This window comes from Drosophila obscura, unplaced genomic scaffold (assembly GCF_018151105.1).
Source record: "Drosophila obscura isolate BZ-5 IFL unplaced genomic scaffold, ASM1815110v1 contig_1, whole genome shotgun sequence".
Lineage (NCBI taxonomy): Eukaryota > Metazoa > Arthropoda > Insecta > Diptera > Drosophilidae > Drosophila > Drosophila obscura.
In genome coordinates, this window is record NW_024542679.1 from 7,914,647 (window position 1) to 7,932,479 (window position 17,833).

At 43.4% G+C, this 17,833-nt stretch overlaps 2 protein-coding genes across 2 annotated transcripts; both read right to left on the bottom strand.

Moving 5' to 3' along the window:
- Nucleotides 1–9: 9 nt before the first annotated feature.
- LOC111071164 (cuticle protein 7) lies at nucleotides 10–1,632 on the bottom strand. The gene is made up of 3 exons (XM_041592041.1): nucleotides 1,582–1,632; nucleotides 547–708; nucleotides 10–481 (listed from the first exon to the last, which is right to left on the bottom strand). Exons 1-3 carry the CDS (start codon nucleotides 1,630–1,632, stop codon nucleotides 197–199), a joined length of 498 nt encoding a protein of 165 aa, XP_041447975.1. The 3' UTR covers nucleotides 10–196.
- Nucleotides 1,633–9,629: 7,997 nt separating this feature from the next.
- LOC111071136 (larval cuticle protein A2B) lies at nucleotides 9,630–12,692 on the bottom strand. The gene is made up of 5 exons (XM_022362298.2): nucleotides 12,655–12,692; nucleotides 12,402–12,558; nucleotides 11,995–12,091; nucleotides 11,670–11,918; nucleotides 9,630–10,025 (listed from the first exon to the last, which is right to left on the bottom strand). Exons 2-5 carry the CDS (start codon nucleotides 12,489–12,491, stop codon nucleotides 9,871–9,873), a joined length of 591 nt encoding a protein of 196 aa, XP_022217990.1. The 5' UTR covers nucleotides 12,492–12,558; nucleotides 12,655–12,692; the 3' UTR covers nucleotides 9,630–9,870.
- Nucleotides 12,693–17,833: the final 5,141 nt, after the last annotated feature.

Below are 17,833 nucleotides of genomic sequence, written 5' to 3' on the forward strand. Positions count from 1 at the left end.
GCTCGTACATTTTATAATTCGTACAATTTCATGTACACCGCCCGAAATCAATTTACATTTCAAGTTCGAAATTCACTTAACATTTCAGCGAATTCATTGAAAGACAATTAAACATTTTGTAATTTACTGTAGGATGCGTGAAATGAGACAAATACGCTGGACCAGAGACCGCTTTTTGTTGGTTTTGGGGTCCGGTTTAAACCACAAATGCCACAGGCTGCGCCAGGGCCAGGGCCCGAGGCGGTTGCTTGCGCCGAAACTCCAGCGACTGATGCACTCGACTGTGGGCCGTTCGTTGCTGAATGACTGCCTTGTAGCCCTGATGGGGTCCACGCACTTCGTAATGAACGCTGCGTATGTGTCCCCCCGGCTCCAGGTGGCTGTATGTGCCAAGGACATGATCACCCCGACGCTGTTCCCGATGCAGGATGTGCACCTGACTCTTCGGATCGGATATGTGATATTGATGGGAGTAGTGGAGCTGTTTTGGGAGACGCAGAGACAATGAAGGGTCACAAATAGATTTATAACGGTTCCCACACTCACCCTTTGCTCATCATGGTTGTGGCCATAGTCGTTATAGGTTTCAATGTAGGCTGCCATCACACGCTGCGTATGCGCAATCTGTTGCAGCAGCCATAGACGCAGACAGAGACAGAGTAAGAGGTAGCCAAATGCCATCCTGACCGGACACGTGGTCATGAGTTGCTGCCGAAATTAATTTGATTAGAAACGTAACGAAACGACAGCCGTGTCAGAGGGGGCTGTCCAAAGGCTGACCAGAAGGTGTGGTCGGGGTGAAAATCATTTGCACTTTACAGCAGAGTTGCAGTTGCAGTTGCAGCAGCAGCGATTGAAAGCTCGAAGCGGAGCAACTTCCTAGCGCTGGTGCAGTGGCAAGTGGCTGATGCTGATTACATAGTCACGTTGTTAACTACATCTTCACGGTGCAAGCAGCAGCAGCACCACCACCAGGAGCAGCAGCAAAAACGAACCTTGCAGCAGAGTGTGCTGTGCTGTGCTGTGGTGGTGTGGAGTGCATGCCACAGTTGGGCAATCAAATCGAATCAAAGACCAGGCATCTTTCACACTTCGTTAGAGGTAAAAGCCATCGCCGCCATGGACATGGATTTAGTCAAGGCAATTTAGTGTCAAAAAGCGAGCACTCGATAAAAACAAAAACAAAAACAAAAAAATGCCAAAAAAAACCGCGAAAACAGCGCAAAAAAACTCAACGGCAATATGCACATTATGGATGGATGGCCAAAACTCCATCTCAGACGCCGATCTCTGGCGGTTGGCTAACATGCCCTAACGTGACTCGGGGGGGCCTCCACTGGATTGGCCTGACCCAGGCGCCTGGGTCCCTTTTTTTCTGTATTTTTTTTTTTGATGCTGAGATTTTCCTGGGTTTGGCTCTGTCCGGAGATTGCCGTTTATGAGGCACGAGTTGCAAACTTTCTTTCTCTCTTGCATCATGATGGTTAACGTTGTTTTTTGTTTTTATTTTTGTTGTTTCTTTCCTCGCCACTTTTTGCAGCACGTTTCACTGCAAATGCAAAGATTTGAACAGCAGGTGACGCCATTGCCATCGCCATCGCCACAGCCATCGTCCACGTTCAGGTCTTCCATTTGGGATGCTCAACAGTTCATAAAAATCAATGCCCTTTTGATTAGTTACAGCTGTAATTGTCCGCCAAAAAAAGGCGGACAGATGTTTGTGAAAGGCAAAATCCAGAGACTTGCAGCTGGCTTCCCATCGAATTCTCTTCAGTAATAGAGAAATTGTCTAATTAGGTAGCAAGTTTTGGAGGTACAACAACTTTCGATTGGCCATAGGCTGCATAGGCTGCATTACGCATACGCCCCCTTGTCGGATTGTGCAATGCTGTCCAGATAAATCTGCCTGAATCTATCCCTTTGGGCTGCAGCTGGAAAATGCAGTCAAGCAAAACCCCAAAAACTTTCGTTAATTGCAGAGTTCGAGTCCCATAATTCACAATTCACAGGAATCGAACGGATAATCTATGGTGGGTCAGGGCACGTTTTTGGCCCATCTCCGACGACGCGACGTCGACGCGACGCGACGCTGGTTAAATGCCAAAATGCAATGGGCCAAAAGTGGGCAACAAAGGAAAAAAAACTCGACCTGGAACTGGGGAGTTGTCGAGCAGGACAACTTGTTTCCTTTTGACTTGCTAATTGCTATGAAATGAAAACGAAAATGAAACGGAATGAAATCAAATGGCAACAGAAATAAATGTGTGTGGCAGACAACAAACGATTTTCATTTTCATTTTCATTTCTCTTACGTTATCCAAAACGCAGACGCAGACGCACGCGCCTCCATTAAGCCAGACAAACATGCGGCAAATGTTTATTCATAACTGGATCGACTCCGAGCTGGAATCGGAATCGGAGTACGGAGTGGCACTACGAGTCGTAAGAGTAGTCCAGCAGCAGCAGCAGCAGCAGCAGCAGCCAGGTCGGTCTGCGGTCTCCGATCTACGATCTCCGATCTCATTCGGTCAGTCAGTCAGTTAGTCAGTTAGTGTCTGCTTGCTGCTGGTCGGAAACCGAGTTGGCGCAGTTTTATCTCGCTCTCTCGTTGTTCCCCATCAAATAAAAGCACTTTTTTCTATTGATTTGTTGCCAGATTTCTTGTTTTCCTTGCTTTGTTTATATAATGAACGCCACTGCCACCGAGTGGCACTTCCCCTCCGAGTGAGTCCCCCCCGTCCAGCCACCCTCTACCCTCTTTCCTGTAACCCACTCCGAACTCCGTTCGGTGACCATTCGCAAGTCTCAGCTATGCGGGTGCTTGTCTCACATGCGGCTGCTCAACGTTCGATGCCTGCACTCGAGATACGATTTGATGCGATGCTTGGATGCTTGAATGCTTGGATCCCTCCCCTTCCGACAATCGGAATAATCGGAATGGCGAAGGGGGGCCTGACTGCGACTGCGACAGCGACTGTCGCCGAGCATCGTGCTCAAGTGGGGGCCCAACGATATAACCTTAGTCGCGGTGCTACAAGTATTTGCTGCTATCTTTATATAAATCATTATGGTTTTTTGTTGCTGTTGTTGTTGCTGTCGCTGGAGGCTGCCTGCTGCCGGCCCGCCTGCCCCATCGTTGCCAATGTCGTCGCCAATGCTAAGCTACCGTTAGGTTGTAAATGGGGGGGAAGTTACGACAAAGTTTAGTTAATTGCCCTGCTGGTTGGCGGGCGGGCAGGCAGGGAAAATAAATATGGAAACTGTGAGCGGAGAGAGAGAATTGTCGGAAGAAAATCAGAGAGAGGCAGAGAGCTAAAACAATTAAAATGGAAATAAGGTAAGGTCTAACTAATTGTGGAGTAATATTGCAGACACTCGAGATCTGCGTAACAGATCAAAGAAGATATCCTAAGATTTCTATATGGATAGAACAGATAGAAATCGGTTGCAGAACTTTTCCTGGCATTGCTACAAGGATGGAATCTATATAAAGCAAGTGAAACATTTGCAAGTCTCAAGTCTACAAAATACATCTTGTATAATTTATAATGGCTGTGCCAATCGGTTGCACTATGATTTGAAATGGTCCAGACTTTAAGCGGTTATAACCAATAACGGTTGTGGCTTGAAACGGCTTGAAGCACGAATGGGTTATAAGCAATAAATATTTATGCTGTATCTATAATAAATCCTGCTATATCTCGCTTACTCCTTTGTGGTCTGAGTGCTCCTGCGCACCGCACTCCAACCTTTTACGATCCATATATGAATAAGGGATTATTTTCCGCATTTATACTGCACTTCAAGACCAGTAGCTCCGCCCCACACCACTGCACTTCCCCTTCTAAATAGCTGCGCTGCCTCTGGCGAGTCGCTTACATAATGTCATGGGTACAAAGAAGAAGATGCCGTTCAAGGCCGCTCTCGTGAGCACTTCACTTCACTTCACCGTTCGGCTTGTGGACCTTTCTTTGCCAAGTCAGAGAAGCCGTCAGGGACTGTCGCGGCTGAAGGCCTTTTAAGGCCTGGCTTTCCTGGCCTGGTCGTGTCGCTGCACTTACCAATTAAAATGCATGGCTAGGACAGCACTCCGAAAAAGCACTCGAATGCGATACGAATCGCAAAACGGGAACGGGAATGGGAAAGATGGAGGCAGCTACAGGAGGCAGCAACAGCAGGCGGCAGCAACAACCGACAAATTTTCAAAAAGCTGCGAACCCGTTTTAAATGTACAGAAAATTTACATAATGTGCTCCAAATGGGCAGCGGGTAAATATAAATCTCAAGTCAGGCCGAATGCCAAAAAAAAAGCAGCTAAAAATAATGGAAACAAAAACAAAAAATAGCAGCCCCCAGCATCAGCAACAGCATCAGCAACAGCAATGACAATGACAATTGTTCGCGACAATTGCGGAAAAAGGCCACAACTTGCCGAAAAACTAAAATAAAATGAAAAAAATAGACACAAAAATAAAATAACCTCCGATCGAAATGGAAAATGTGGCGGGCATGCAAAGTGAAGTTCATGGAAAATCATGGAGAATTTGTTTTGCATATGAAAGTTGTTGGCTGGGCCAATCGAAGGGGAACTGCCACAGCCACAGTCACTTGCAACTGCAAGTTGCAACTAAAACTAAAACTGAAACTAAAACTGATTGAGTAACCCCAGACGATGTCTGGCAATTTATGTTATTTTTTGAACCTTGCTTTATGCAAATTGAAATTCAATGAGTAATTGTTACAGATTTCTGGGTTTGTTTTAATAAGATTTTTCATCATTAGGTTTTTGAGTATTTGTTGAGAAATGAAAGTCCGAAAAGATTAAAGAGTACTGCTACTTCCTTCAACAGGGTGCCACTTACTTTTGCCGCAGTACGGATTGCAGCAGTGCAGCAGGCAGACTGTATGTGTAGGCAGCAATATCAATGGCAAACACTTGAAAACTGAACCACTTTGCTTAGCCGCCACGCGGGCTCTGAAGTGTTTGGAGTGCACTCTGTCTGGGTTTATCAACGCTCACCCAGTCACCATTCCCCATCTCCAATGCTGCGGAGGCAGATGAGATCTGTCTTGGGATTTTAGATTGTCAACTTTGGGGCGAAGAGAATTCTCTGACAGCACGAAAATCGTGGCAAGACATAATTACATACCCCCTCACATAAAAAAATAAAAAAACACATACATAACTCTGTGTATACAGTGTATCTGCATCTGCTATAGATATCTGCGAGTAATCGTATTTGTTTTGTGCAAAATTAGATCATTCTCTGGTGCAATTCTTCCTCGCCTCAATGTGATTTAATTAACTTTTTGCTCTGCTCTGGCAGCGAACAATAATTGCAAGTCCATAGTGCCTCATGGCCCGAATCGGATTCAATAAGCACCCAGGCAAACAACAAAAGGGCATGATGCCGCACTTTGGTGCACTCCGGACTACTCCGGGTACTACGAGCATACACACACATACACACACACACACAGACAAAATAACGAGCCCCGACCGCGCTTGTAACCGCAAATTAGTTTCAAACATCACACAATCCAGCCAAAAAGGCACAAAAACAGGCAACAAAACTGCACTCTGCCACTGCCACTGCCCCTGCCTTCTGCCTCTGCCTCTGCCTCCACCTCTGTGGCAGCAGAAGCAGCAGCCACTAGAGGCAGGCAGGCACCACATAAAGCCTTGCAAAATTCGAAAATCCATTGCAATAATAACCATAACCCGTAGCACCCCCCATCTGCGATGTCTGTCTTTCGCTCGTCAGCTGTAAAATCGGCAAACGATGTTCGCCTTTATTCTGTAGTATTATTTTTTGGTTTTTCTTCTCCTTTTTTTTTTAAGTTTTTTTGAAGTTTTTTTGTTGTTTTTATTTCCTTTAGATTTTTTTTTGTTTTCGAGCAAAACGAAGATTTTTCAATGCTGATAGTAAAAGTGACGCATCATATGGTGCTGACGAAGCGGCCAGGCGGCTGTGAATGTAACCAGAGGGTGTGTGGGGTATATAAGACTAGAGATTGAAGGAAGCTGTAGGTGGGAATCAAATCTTCTACCAAACTGAATGATTGAGTGCCAGTTTTACTGAATATTTAACCCTCTAGACCTCACTCCTTAAGCACCATCTATCCCTTTTTGGATCCCCACTAATAAGTACCAGCACGTCTACACACCTGCCACAGCGTTCTAGTACGTTATTTCATGAGTCAATGACAACCATCTCGTACATGTTTACAACTCATTTTGCAATATATATTTACAAACAAACACCAAACACAAAAACGTGCCGCGGGATGCGATGCCCCGCGACGACAATCACTTTGAAAGGGTCGTCGTGTGCGGATTTTGTGGATTTTGCATGTTGAAAGCTGTCCAGCATCTGAAAGAATCGAAAGAGGTGTTTTGCAATATATGAATGCTGAATTTGGTAACCATCTAGGCAGCAACAATGGCAGCCACAATCCACAATAGAAGCTATAATAATCATCAATAATACCCCGAGATGGCAAAGAGCTTTCGGCTCAGCCGGTTCTCCGAAGATCGCAGCTTAGTAAACGATTATGGCTTCATTTTGTTAGAAGAAAAAAAAAAGCACAAGAAAATAATATTATTATCTCTACAGAGCATAATATTCAAAGAAAAACCGCAAAATGGAGTTCAAGAGAGTTTGAGAGTTGAACAACAACAACAAATAAGATTTAAGATTTATTTGCGGTTGCAGCAAAATTGTTTCAAATGCGAATCGTCTCTGAGTGGGTTTGGGGCACGTGGTTGGGGCCACAATTAATAAGTTGGTTTGTTTTCGCCTCTAGTCGGAAGTAATCACGGCAAATTATCTTAAATTGGCTATTAATAAAATGAGTTTGAAGCTTGCTATTGCTATAGAGATTTTCGTCCATAATAAATCAAAATTTAAAGGAAATTTTTAATCATTTGATTGCTGCCAGAGAATAATCGCAGAAATTGTGTCAGCTGAAATTTTAATTTGTTTTGCCATTTCTTACCATTGAAAAATGATGTCTAAATTGTTTGTGATTAAACTTTTCCTGTGCAGAATTTTGTTTTGTTTTTAATTGTGTGCAATTTTGTCTGCAATTTTTACTTTACTTTGGTGCACCACCCAACTGAAAAATTTCTTAGTTACCCGAAAATGAGGCTTAAATTATTGGCTGGCATTTAACATGACAGCCACATTAAATTGTCCACTTGGGCAACCTGTGCCGCTGCCATATATACTTATAGTATATCCAGCCATATATACTATATGCCCATATGTTTATATATAGGAGTCGAGCAGGCTGCTGCAGGCTGCTGCTGCTGCCGGCGTTAACTATAATTGAGGTTTGACGTCTTTGGCCGGGCAGTGCCGGGCCGGGCTCGGGTTCATACTCTGCCTCTGTCTCTGTTTCTGGCACTGGCTCTGGCTCTGGCTTGAGGCCTAAACCTCTCCTCTGGCTGGGCGCGCGAGGAAATGCAAGCGACGACGACGAGTCGTCAACATCTGGCAGTGGCAACACAAACAAAAAACAAACAACAAAAATTAACTATTTCTATTTCTTTTTTATAGTTACAGTTACAATTTTAGTTGAAGTTTTTTTTTTAATTGTCACTTTCATTGGGACCCGAAAAATCTCAACGATTTTAATTCAATCTTAATGCGCCCAAAATGAGTGTGGGGGATTATGCAAGTCTATTTCTGGCTGTGGCTATAGCTCTAGCTCTAGCTCTGGCTCTAGCTCTGGCTGGACCCCGGCTGGACTCTGTCTGGCTTGTGGCTGATCTCTGGACACGGTCTGGTTTATGGCTCTGGACTCTGGCTGGACTCCATCTGGTTTCTTGATCTGATGCAATCACACACTGGAGAGCAATCTATTTTAATACTTTCTGTTGCAAATGCATCTCATAACTCATTCAACACAGATCGCTCGTATGCTCGTACTCGTACGCTTATTGAACGAGCCGAGCTAATCTGAGTTTTATGCAAAGCATCTCGGGCTCCGAGAAGTGTTTGCGGCCGGTTACCAGTTCTTGGTCGGGCTCTAACCTTGGGCCACAAACATGACACTAAGAAGACGCATCCAGTTTGTAGCCAACGACACCAACATCCGTTGTGCAATGTCTCTGGCCGTACGACTGGTCGCAATTACAGCTTGGCCAGAGCCATTAACAGTTATTAAGATCAAATCGAAATTCAATTTGTTTGGTAAACCAAACGTTTAGTTCAGCTAAGACTATGTGGTTTTCATGTGCGCAGATTAGCAGCAATCAAGATTATGGAATGGATTGGCCATAACTCGCTGCATCTGTGGTGCTGCGGCGACACCACTGACGTATCAGTGATATTCCGCTGAAACATTAAGTATACGTTGAAGCGCTGCCAGCACTGAATATGACAGCGAATTGGACAAATCAACTTATCAGTAGTTTTATGCTTTAAGTTTATCTTTAATATACATTTTAGTTGAAAAGTTTGCTTTATTTTCTACGGCCTTTCACACGCCTAAAAGTAGTCTATGAACATTTTATTGCTCCACAACTTTAGTGTAGACAAAAACCCTGCCTCTGCCTTTGAGCCAAGCTTTTCAGTTGGTTCAAAGCTTCTGTTCGTCTAGCAGCTGCTACCACTTTTGACCAACTCGCGGGTCAGGCCAAAGCCACCGGAAGCAATGTCTTGAGTGCCAATTAAGCCACACAAATGGGCCATCCAAACGAATAGCCAAAAAGAAAGCAGGCGAAAGAAAAACAGAAATAAAGCAAACAGAAGCTTATGTAAGCAGATGCAAATTTCGCAGACCGTGAAAAGTTTTTGTCAACATAAATCTTTGGTGGGAAAGCCCCGAAAGGAAACAGTAAACTTTTAATATACTCAGAGTATGGCTATATTCGCCGCAAATGAAATAGAGCTTTCAGCGCGTTCAATTGGCCATGAGACACGTCGATTTAGGTCTGGCCAATTGGGTAGTGCAAACTGGCTGCATTAATGCGAAAGTGTAAATTGTGACGCCAACATGGAGGGCTCTCAAAGCGGTAGTTGAATCGCATTAAGACGTCTGCTTGTTACAAATGGCAGGGGCGTAGCAAAGTACATATTATGGAAGTTTGAGTTTGGTTAGATCTTGTCTAACCAGCTAGACAGACATAAAATATATTAAGCTCAGCCAGCAGATAAAGTATACAATATAAAGCCAGTCCAGATGCTTTGGCCAACTCCAAAATGATGCATATAGTGTGGAAATCCGTTTTGAGTTATCTAAATATGCGACTCCTTCGATTGTTTAGAGGATGAGCTGTCAGTAAATTTATCCCTCTGATTGCATGGGGTGCTGCACTGGCAAGAAGCGTTTGCAAAGGAGGAAGGAGGCGACTAGAACCATTGCCTCGAATCGATCTGTATTTAAGGTGTGGCAGAGAAGGATGTGGCAATATTCCATTATAAATGTATTCTCTGTCTTTGCTTTGGAGTCAAAGTAGAGATTTGCATGTCTTGGCTTCTTTTATGGTTTATTTAAAGTTGATTTTTTTTATATTTAAATAAAAACATATTTGTTGGCTTTTGTTTCATCATTTAATCCATTGGGTTTGTAAATTCGTTTATTAATATCCAAGAAAAGAACACAGCTAAAGTCATATTTCCACTTATAAAAAGATCTTTACCGAAACTTTATTTTACAGAAATTTTCACATAACTTAAGTAAGATTAACCTCGTCGTTGTCCTCTTCGTTGGTGGTGTGGTGCAGATCTCAGCGTAGATCTCAAAGCTCTTAATGCAAGCTACACTGAGTGAAACAACCATCCAAGTGTTTTTGGGGCGAAAGAGTAAGAACTAAATTTGCTTAACAAAACTAAGAATTAATTTCGCGGAGAGTGTGTGGGCTTAGTAGTGGCCCGCATAGGGACTCGCATAGTGTCCGTAGTTGCCGGAGTCGTACTGGGGAATGTACTCGTACTGCTGTCCCTGGTTGTAGTAGCCATCGTCATAGTCGTAGTGGATGGGAGCAGCCTGGGGCGCTGGGGCGTAATGCTTGGACACTTGAAGATTGAATAGATTCAGACATTAGCACGGTCAGCGGGGTTTTGGGGTCTGGCTTATATTTATTTCGATTGCTGTGCCTCTTGTTGCAATAATGACCGACAAAAAAAAAAACAAAGTGTGGTAACAGCTGTTGCCGACCATTTTCGCTGCTATTGCTGGTAAGTAGCGCCACAAAGCAAACAAAGCCAACAAAATACAATTGTCAATGCTGAACAAACAATTTTCTTGGCAATTTCTTTTGGCTGGTTACTTATTTTTTTCGCGTTGCCAATAAGTTTTTGTGCACGAATTTTGTTAAGTCAATTGGTCACAGGTGCTGTTCGGCTATTAGATATTAGTTTGTTGTACCCTTAAAGAGGGTATTTCTGACTTTGATTAGCTGCTTGCCATGTAGCGAACTAGAAGAGATATCTGGCTGAAATGTTGCACAGATTCTGATTTCTGATGGTGATATCTTCAAAAGGAATAATATATTTTGGAGGGGTACCTAGAAGGGTATCTTTTTGTTTTTTACCTTTGCTTTTCTACTTGGTCTTTTCTTCCACGTTTTTGTATGCAAAAACGAGCCTGTGATTAAGTTCGCTGCCCAAGTCTTTTGTTTTGGGCGTTGATTTCTTTGGCTGTGCGTTTCGCTGATAATTCTCAATTAAAATTGCACCGCAGCACCCACAACAATTATGAGTTTTCACATGCATTCACCAAATGTATTCATTTCCCAAGCGGCCCAACAACAAAGCATTGCGACATTGAGAAAATTATGCTGAAGTCTTTATGGGGCTGTGGCAGGGAGTATGGAAATTTTTGTGAAGAAGAGGCAACAATTTTCCATGAAAAATGTGTTGTGGCTGCTGTGTTGTATATTTTTTTTCTGTTGGAAAGATGATGCACTGACATAATCTCTGTGGGAAATACGAACCGAAAGTGCAAACTGCACACAAAAACAAAGCCAAGAGATCTTTGGCTCAGATCGTAGGCAAAAGTGAGGTAACCGTGGGGTGGGCGTGCCGTGGATTAGTCAACCATGTTATGTTACACATTTGTCGGCCGAGTGTTCCGCCCCGTACCGGCTATTAGCAGGTGATTCAGCTTAGCCGCACGACTGGGCACGTATCTATGTATGATATATGATGCGTCTAAATGAAATTTATTAAATGAATTTGCAAGCAATGCAGCTGCCACCCAGGCTCAAGCTAGAAAACGATGATTACAATGGAATTATGGTAAGATATTCAGTACAAAAGAAGGCAGCGACAAGCACTCAGAGACTCAGAGGCAGACTCAGTAGGCTGCTGAATAGTAATCAACTCCAAGATCATCATCAACAGCATCATCAACAGCATCAGCGTCTTCGTCTGGGCGCAATTTGCGATATTGATTGTTCAGATAGTTGGCATGACGCCTGAACAGCTTTAGCATGCGATAGGTGTTCATGCCTAGAAGAGCAAGCAGAGATCAGGTGGAATTGGGTGGGTGGAACTGGCACCACAATACGAAACATCAGCTACGATTTTTAGGAGTGGGTTTTGGGTGCGCAGAAGAAGTGCCACCAAGGTGAAATTGAGGTGGGGGCCAACTGGGAAAGTGCTGCTAATCCCTCAAACTAAGAACCGTAAAACCTGCCGCTTTCGGCGTAAACTCACCATAGGGCGCCGGGGAGGCGGCCACCACCAGTGGTGCAGCGGCCACAGGTGCCACATGATTCACGTAGTGCGGCTGCGGCTCATAGTGGCTGAGTATGGGCTTGTGGGCCACAATGGGCTTGGCCACCAAGGCCTGGGCATGGACAGTGGGTCCGGACTTGGTCACAACCGCATTGAAGCCATGAATGGAGTCCGCCGTGTAGTCCACAGTGCGAATGGAACCATCGGGCTCAACCAAAGAGTATTGGCCTGGAGGAGGAAAGGTTTTCAAATAGAAATAATCATTAATTTATTGTTTTTAATGGAGCTGTTGCACCAGTATTACCCTTGACAACATCTCCATCGCGGGTCTCATGCTGGGATTTCACGTCTCCTGTGGTGTGATCGGCCACGCCATAGTTGAAGGCATATTTGGGATGATCCTGATGCAGAAAAGGATACGAAATTATATGTAAATGTAAGAGTTAGTTTATAGAAAATTATTTTAAATGAAAAAGGAAGGAAAAAGGATCTTTGATACACAGATTCCACCAGTGAAGAAACCTTTTATGTGAAATAACCTCCAATATTTCCAAAGAGTGACTTTAATGAGTATTCCCCAAGTGTTGTTTCACTTTTGGCAGACCATGAAGGTCCTTAATTGTATTTCCACATTCTTTCACATTGATAATATATTTTTTTGTGTATCTTTTCACACTTTATATTCCTTATTTTATTCCAATAATAACTCACATAGTAATCCAGAGCATATCCTGGTCGTGCCACAGCCACACTGGCGAACAGAGCCAACGAAAGGATCACAAAGCACAAGATATTTGCCATTTTATTGGTTTAAATTGGGTTATTTAATTTCTGTTTCAAATTTGATTTGAAATGTCGAAAATATTTGCTAAAAATAAAACACAGAAACAAAGTGCGTTAGAAAACACGGAGCACGGATTTAGATGGGGGGATTTGAGGTTTTTTTTTTTTTTTGAAGATTTACTTGGAGTATTTCAACGGCACTAGATACAAACGCTGCGAAGTTGCCCGGAATACTGTGGCGGTTCTGAAAGCCAGTTTCCATTAAATAAGCGCGAAAATGTGCGAAAGCCACCGGCAGAGCAGCCGACAGAGCAGTCAGCGCGGCAGAGCAGCCGGCAGAGGCACCACAATGCCAAGACTTTTGATTTCTCAGTCAGTCAACTGTGGCGAATGCTGGCTGCCCCCACGGCGGTGCTCCAGCTCTGCCACAGCGCTGCTGCCTTTCCGCAACAGTCTGCCCCACTCGTCCACACTCTTTTTCCAGCTCTGCTTCACTCTGCTCCCGCTCTGCTCACTGCTGTGCTGCTATGCCATGTGAATGAAGCTGGATGTTGTTGCAGCATGGAGTGGCAGCCATGGGATGTTGCTCCACTGAATGGGGTGGCACGGCGGCCTACAGACTGAATGGGGTGTCGTTGTTGTTTGTTGTCTACCAATTGGCGACACATTTCTCAAAATCAGCTACCAATCCCATGACGTCTCCCAGACAGTCACTTCCATTCAGAATTATGCGAGATTAATCATTCGAGTTAATCATGAATTTCCTTGATTTCTGCAAGAAATGATTGTTGGGCCCAAAAGCAAAACCAATTGAGCTAACAACTTAATTCTCAGCCAAGTAACAAAAGTCGAAACTGAAACCGAAACCGAAACCGAAAATTAATCGTTAAGTCTCCAAGAATCGAATCTCAAACTAAATCAAATGCGAATCGGGTCAAGTTGCAACTGGCAATTGCAGTTCGCGTAGCACAATACGAGGGCCCCAGTTATTTGGCACATGCGAAATTCTCAGTGATCTACTTCAATGGCAGCCAACTACAGTAAAAACTCCAGCCACTGGACACCAGCGGGGTCTCTATGGGGTCTCTGGCTCTCAGCATTCAGCCGAAGGTCAAGCGCATTATGCCAGACTCGCGACTCTAGACGTGGCTCAGGCCTCAAATGAAAGCAAAAGTCGCTTAAGAACGAACAATTTATGACAATCGGCAAATTAAATGAATCGTATTCCTTAGCTGGTTATAGAACTGACCTTTTGATTAGCATTAGGCATCTACTGGATAGGATTGGGAAAGGGGTTTCTACAGATACAAAAGAAGACACTCGTCTGATGTGGAATAATTTAAATATATTGCTTGGGGCAAACAAAAACTGAGACAAATTTTCAATCAATACTCTTTACGTTGAGGCACATCCTTGAACCGCAACGAGAACGTGCCAATTGCGGTCTGTCTGTTAGACAACCAAACTAATTTTAAATATTGTCGAACCGCAAAAGAGTCGGCAATGATTTGTGCAAGTTTTTGCGGCTCTAATAGCACTCGTAATGTAAGCTACTTTAATGTAATGTTCGGGTCAACATTTCTTGTGGATTTTCACATAATTAACCGCTGCGAGGGGCGGTGCTAAAGACTCTAATTAAACGCGTGGAGGGAGAGCTTCGGCCATAATCTGAAACTGACCTGACCAGCACAAAAACCAAGAAGAAAAGGCAGAAAAACCTCCTATGGAAACACGAAAAAAAAGGGCCTGAAACAACCTTCAGAGTGGCATGGAAACAATTGTCTCCAATTTTTTTTTGGCTTCGACTGCGGTTTTTGTAAAACTAAATACTAGATTAAGTCAATTTGCATGCCGCCAAAGTATTTTGCTACCTAGACTTGGGAAAATTCAACTAACCAACGATTGTCGGCATTTTTCGAAGGTTTTCCATATGCAGTCGGTGTGTTTTGTTTTTTTTCTAGTTCTTTTTGTTGGCCTGTAAGTAGACATCATGACACATGTGCGTGGCTGGGCATGCATTGTTTGGCTTTTTGGGAATTAACTTAAATATATTTAAGTTGAGGAAAAACTTGCTAAATATTCATAAATATGTAGAGGGGATCTTAATGATGTTGGATAGGTCTGGGTGAAGGGCATTTAAGAAGGGGTTTAATGGGTTCTAGCTGCACTTGATTTGAATCCAAAAATTACTTGAATAAATATCTCTATGCAGAATGTTTTCTATAGATTGAAATCCTTTGAAGCAGCTTTCATCATCAGCCTTTCTTCCACAATGAATAATGTTTCGTCCCTCTGGAGACCCCGCTTTCAGATTGAATAGCACCTCATTGGCAAACCAAACCAAACCAAACCAAAACCCATTCTGCAGCCAAGTGCGGCACTCAAGGGAATCGGCAGTGCAATTTTTGCCATGAGGCCGCACATTTGGCTTTAAGCAGCTTGGATCATGGCTGAAATGGCTCCCCTCTCCGCTTCGGAATTGTGACTTTGACTTGGTTTACTTTCGGTCACCTAATTCCAGCTTGTTTGCACACCGACTAATTTGACAATGGAGAGCGAGCGGACAGGGCACTCGACAACGTTCGACAAGGGACTGGCTTGCAACACGAACATGGGGAATGAAATGACTCTGGAATGACTATCCGGCCAAGGTGCGAATGTTGCAAGTCAAGCGATCGAGTGTGGGCGGACGGTGTGCTACTCTTTTTCTTTGCTTGCTGCTCTTGCTGCTTGCTGCTGCTGCCTGTCATTGTTGTCGCCCTTAGTTGGCCATGGTTGAGTGCCCCAGCGCACTGCCGCATCTCCAATTGAGTGACCATTGTTAGCCAGGGAGCCCTGTGTTACAGTATGACCCGTGGCAAATGCGTTCGCTGTAATAAAATGCAAATGAATGGGTGGCTGCCGGCTCCATCTGTGGGCCTGGGCTCTGCTATAAATTTCAAGCGAATTCTTCGCACCTTTTCAGCCAATTTGTTGCAGACTGTTTGCCATGCCTCAAATTAACGGCTCAAATAATCCAGTTAACATTGTTATATAATTGACTCTGACAGTCGGTGGTGGGCCGTGATTATGCACAGCTCTGGCTCTCTTCTCTCCAGCGACATAATGCCATGAATTTCCCATTATTTATGCGCGCCTCTACTTAACTTCTATTTGACTATGTCCGATCGCTACTTGAACAACATTATTCATTAATTAATGGAATTTTTCAATTACGCAGACAGCCAGACGACATTTAACGTTTTTACAGTGGTTTTAAGGTTTTTATTACTGGGAGATGTCGGCAGAAAAGTTACTGCGTATCCGTAATTCCATTTATATTTGCTGCCAACTCCTTTAAAAATGTTCTCCATTTATAGATTTCACTACCAATATTTACATGAACCTAACAAATTGATCTGCAATCGTTTCACACTGTGCCACACAGCCCCACAAAACAAATCTCTCGGCGTGACAAGCAAGAGTACAGGCATCTCATCCTCATCCTCTACTCCCCTAAGCAAGCCAGACCAGTAGCTATTTTATTATCTATAAATTGTATCGCCATCGATCGATGCATATCTTTGAGGTTGCATCTTAATGCTGCCCCACAACAGAGTGACTAACACACAGAGAGATACTCGTACTCGTACTCAGACAGAGACTGCAATCGATACCATATAGAGAGCACGTGTTGGCGACAGTTTATTGAGGCAGTCATCTTGAATGTCAACTAGTTGTAGTCTCTTGAAAAAAGAAACAGCTAAAATTGAAAACTAAAACTTTAGTAACTGTCATTCATCGATGAAGAAGTTGCTGGCCAACTAAAGGTTATTGGAGCACTGCATGTACATAGATAGATACACGTACTCTGACTCCGATCTAAGTTTACATTCCATTCGGCATTGAGCGGAGTTACATTGAAGTTTTGGCAAACCAAAATGTGTGTTGATCTCAGGAGGGTGGGAAGCATGTTGCGGTAAGTAGAAGTACTCTCCATACTCGAGTTGGATCTAGTTAGCCAGCGGAAACTTCCTTCCGGCATTTCTCAGCAGCCTGACCTTAACTGCTGCTGGTTTGGTGCTGGAATCCGCGCCCCAAAGGCGGCAACTGTCGGATTCGGTTCTTCGGTCGCATTTAGACTTCAGCTAATTAATGGACTCCACGTATGAGATATTTACCCTTTTGTTTCTTTCGGTTTTGCGTACATTTAAACGCTTCGCTGATCCCAGATCTCGGATAAACGCTTCTTTCCCCGTTCAGCGCATTTGCACAGTTTTCATGGGTGTCTCTATTCGGATTGTTAGACATTTGTTTAGCCAGGTCCACGTTGTGCCCATTAAGAGATCAATATTTTGCTTTGTTGCTGTCGGTTCGCACGTTAAAAGTGACGGAAATGACTAGATTTGTTGCATGCGGAAGCATCTCTTCTGACTTAAATGTTTCAAAGTTATGCTTTATTGTCTTTCGTAGAGCAGAGAGAGCGAGAGACGCCCCCGAACTTGTGACCGCATTGGGTGGCAGCTTGTTTACTGGCAGAAAAAGCAGAGGCATATTTTTGTGGTTTACTTGCAAGGGGTGAAAAGTGTGTAAAATGAAAGGGGTTTGGGGAGTGACTACCATTGACATTGCCAGATGGCAGTTGGAGTGATATCTGAAATGGAGTTGGGACTTATACCAATATCTGATTTTCTTTAAGAGTAATATCGAGAATGGTAGTAGAGGTGAGAATACATTGATATTTTTTCAAGTTTTATGCTAAGGCTTGTGGCTCATTCGTAATAAAACCTTTAGTTATTCGTACACAAGTTCCCTATATTGAATGTGCACTGTTCGACTTTTTTTTTGTAGAACTCCCACGCCCCTTGCAAGATTATAAAATGATACTTTGTTAAATATTTATTAGCTAAAAAGTAGATTACTTCAAAGGCATCTAAGAAAATGGCCTAAAAGTATACAGGCATATCAAACGCTTGTCTAACGCTGCTGCAGAAACGCTTTAAAGCTTAGCTTCAACTGTATAGTAAATGGAGCCCAAAAGCTGCCTATGGATTCCGCTTTATACAGCTAGAAAACTTTTTACCTGAAATGGCGTATCCTTGCGAATATTCTAGCTATTTCGAGATATTCAGAAGTGTCATTTGATATCTCTTATATCATTTATCTCTTAAAATTAAAGGCATTGAACTGTCAACCTTTCGACCAGTTTTTGTCGATCGTTTCGTATTTTCAATAATAAATCATTTTAAATTCTATACATATGTGCCTAAGAGTCTTTGATAAACTAGCTCTTGTTGCCACAATCAGAAGAGCAATAATATTTCCAAAATGTGTGTCAAGGCGACTCCAAATCCATGGACCGATCAATATGCACGTGTCTC

What these genes read in the sequence shown, in the direction of transcription:
- LOC111071164 (XM_041592041.1), bottom strand. Translation starts at nt 1,632, where the DNA reads ATGGAAGACCTGAACGTGGACGATGGCTGTGGCGATGGCGATGGCAAT. An exon ending in GCGATGGCGATGGCAATGGC is followed by an intron (nt 709 to 1,581) that starts GTCACCTGCTGT and finishes TAATTTCGGCAG; the next exon opens with CAACTCATGACCACGTGTCC. An exon ending in ACAACCATGATGAGCAAAGG is followed by an intron (nt 482 to 546) that starts GTGAGTGTGGGA and finishes CTCCCAAAACAG; the next exon opens with CTCCACTACTCCCATCAATA.
- LOC111071136 (XM_022362298.2), bottom strand. Translation starts at nt 12,491, where the DNA reads ATGGCAAATATCTTGTGCTTTGTGATCCTTTCGTTGGCTCTGTTCGCC. An exon ending in CGATGGAGATGTTGTCAAGG is followed by an intron (nt 11,919 to 11,994) that starts GTAATACTGGTG and finishes TTCCTCCTCCAG; the next exon opens with GCCAATACTCTTTGGTTGAG. An exon ending in CGCCTCCCCGGCGCCCTATG is followed by an intron (nt 10,026 to 11,669) that starts GTGAGTTTACGC and finishes TCAATCTTCAAG; the next exon opens with TGTCCAAGCATTACGCCCCA.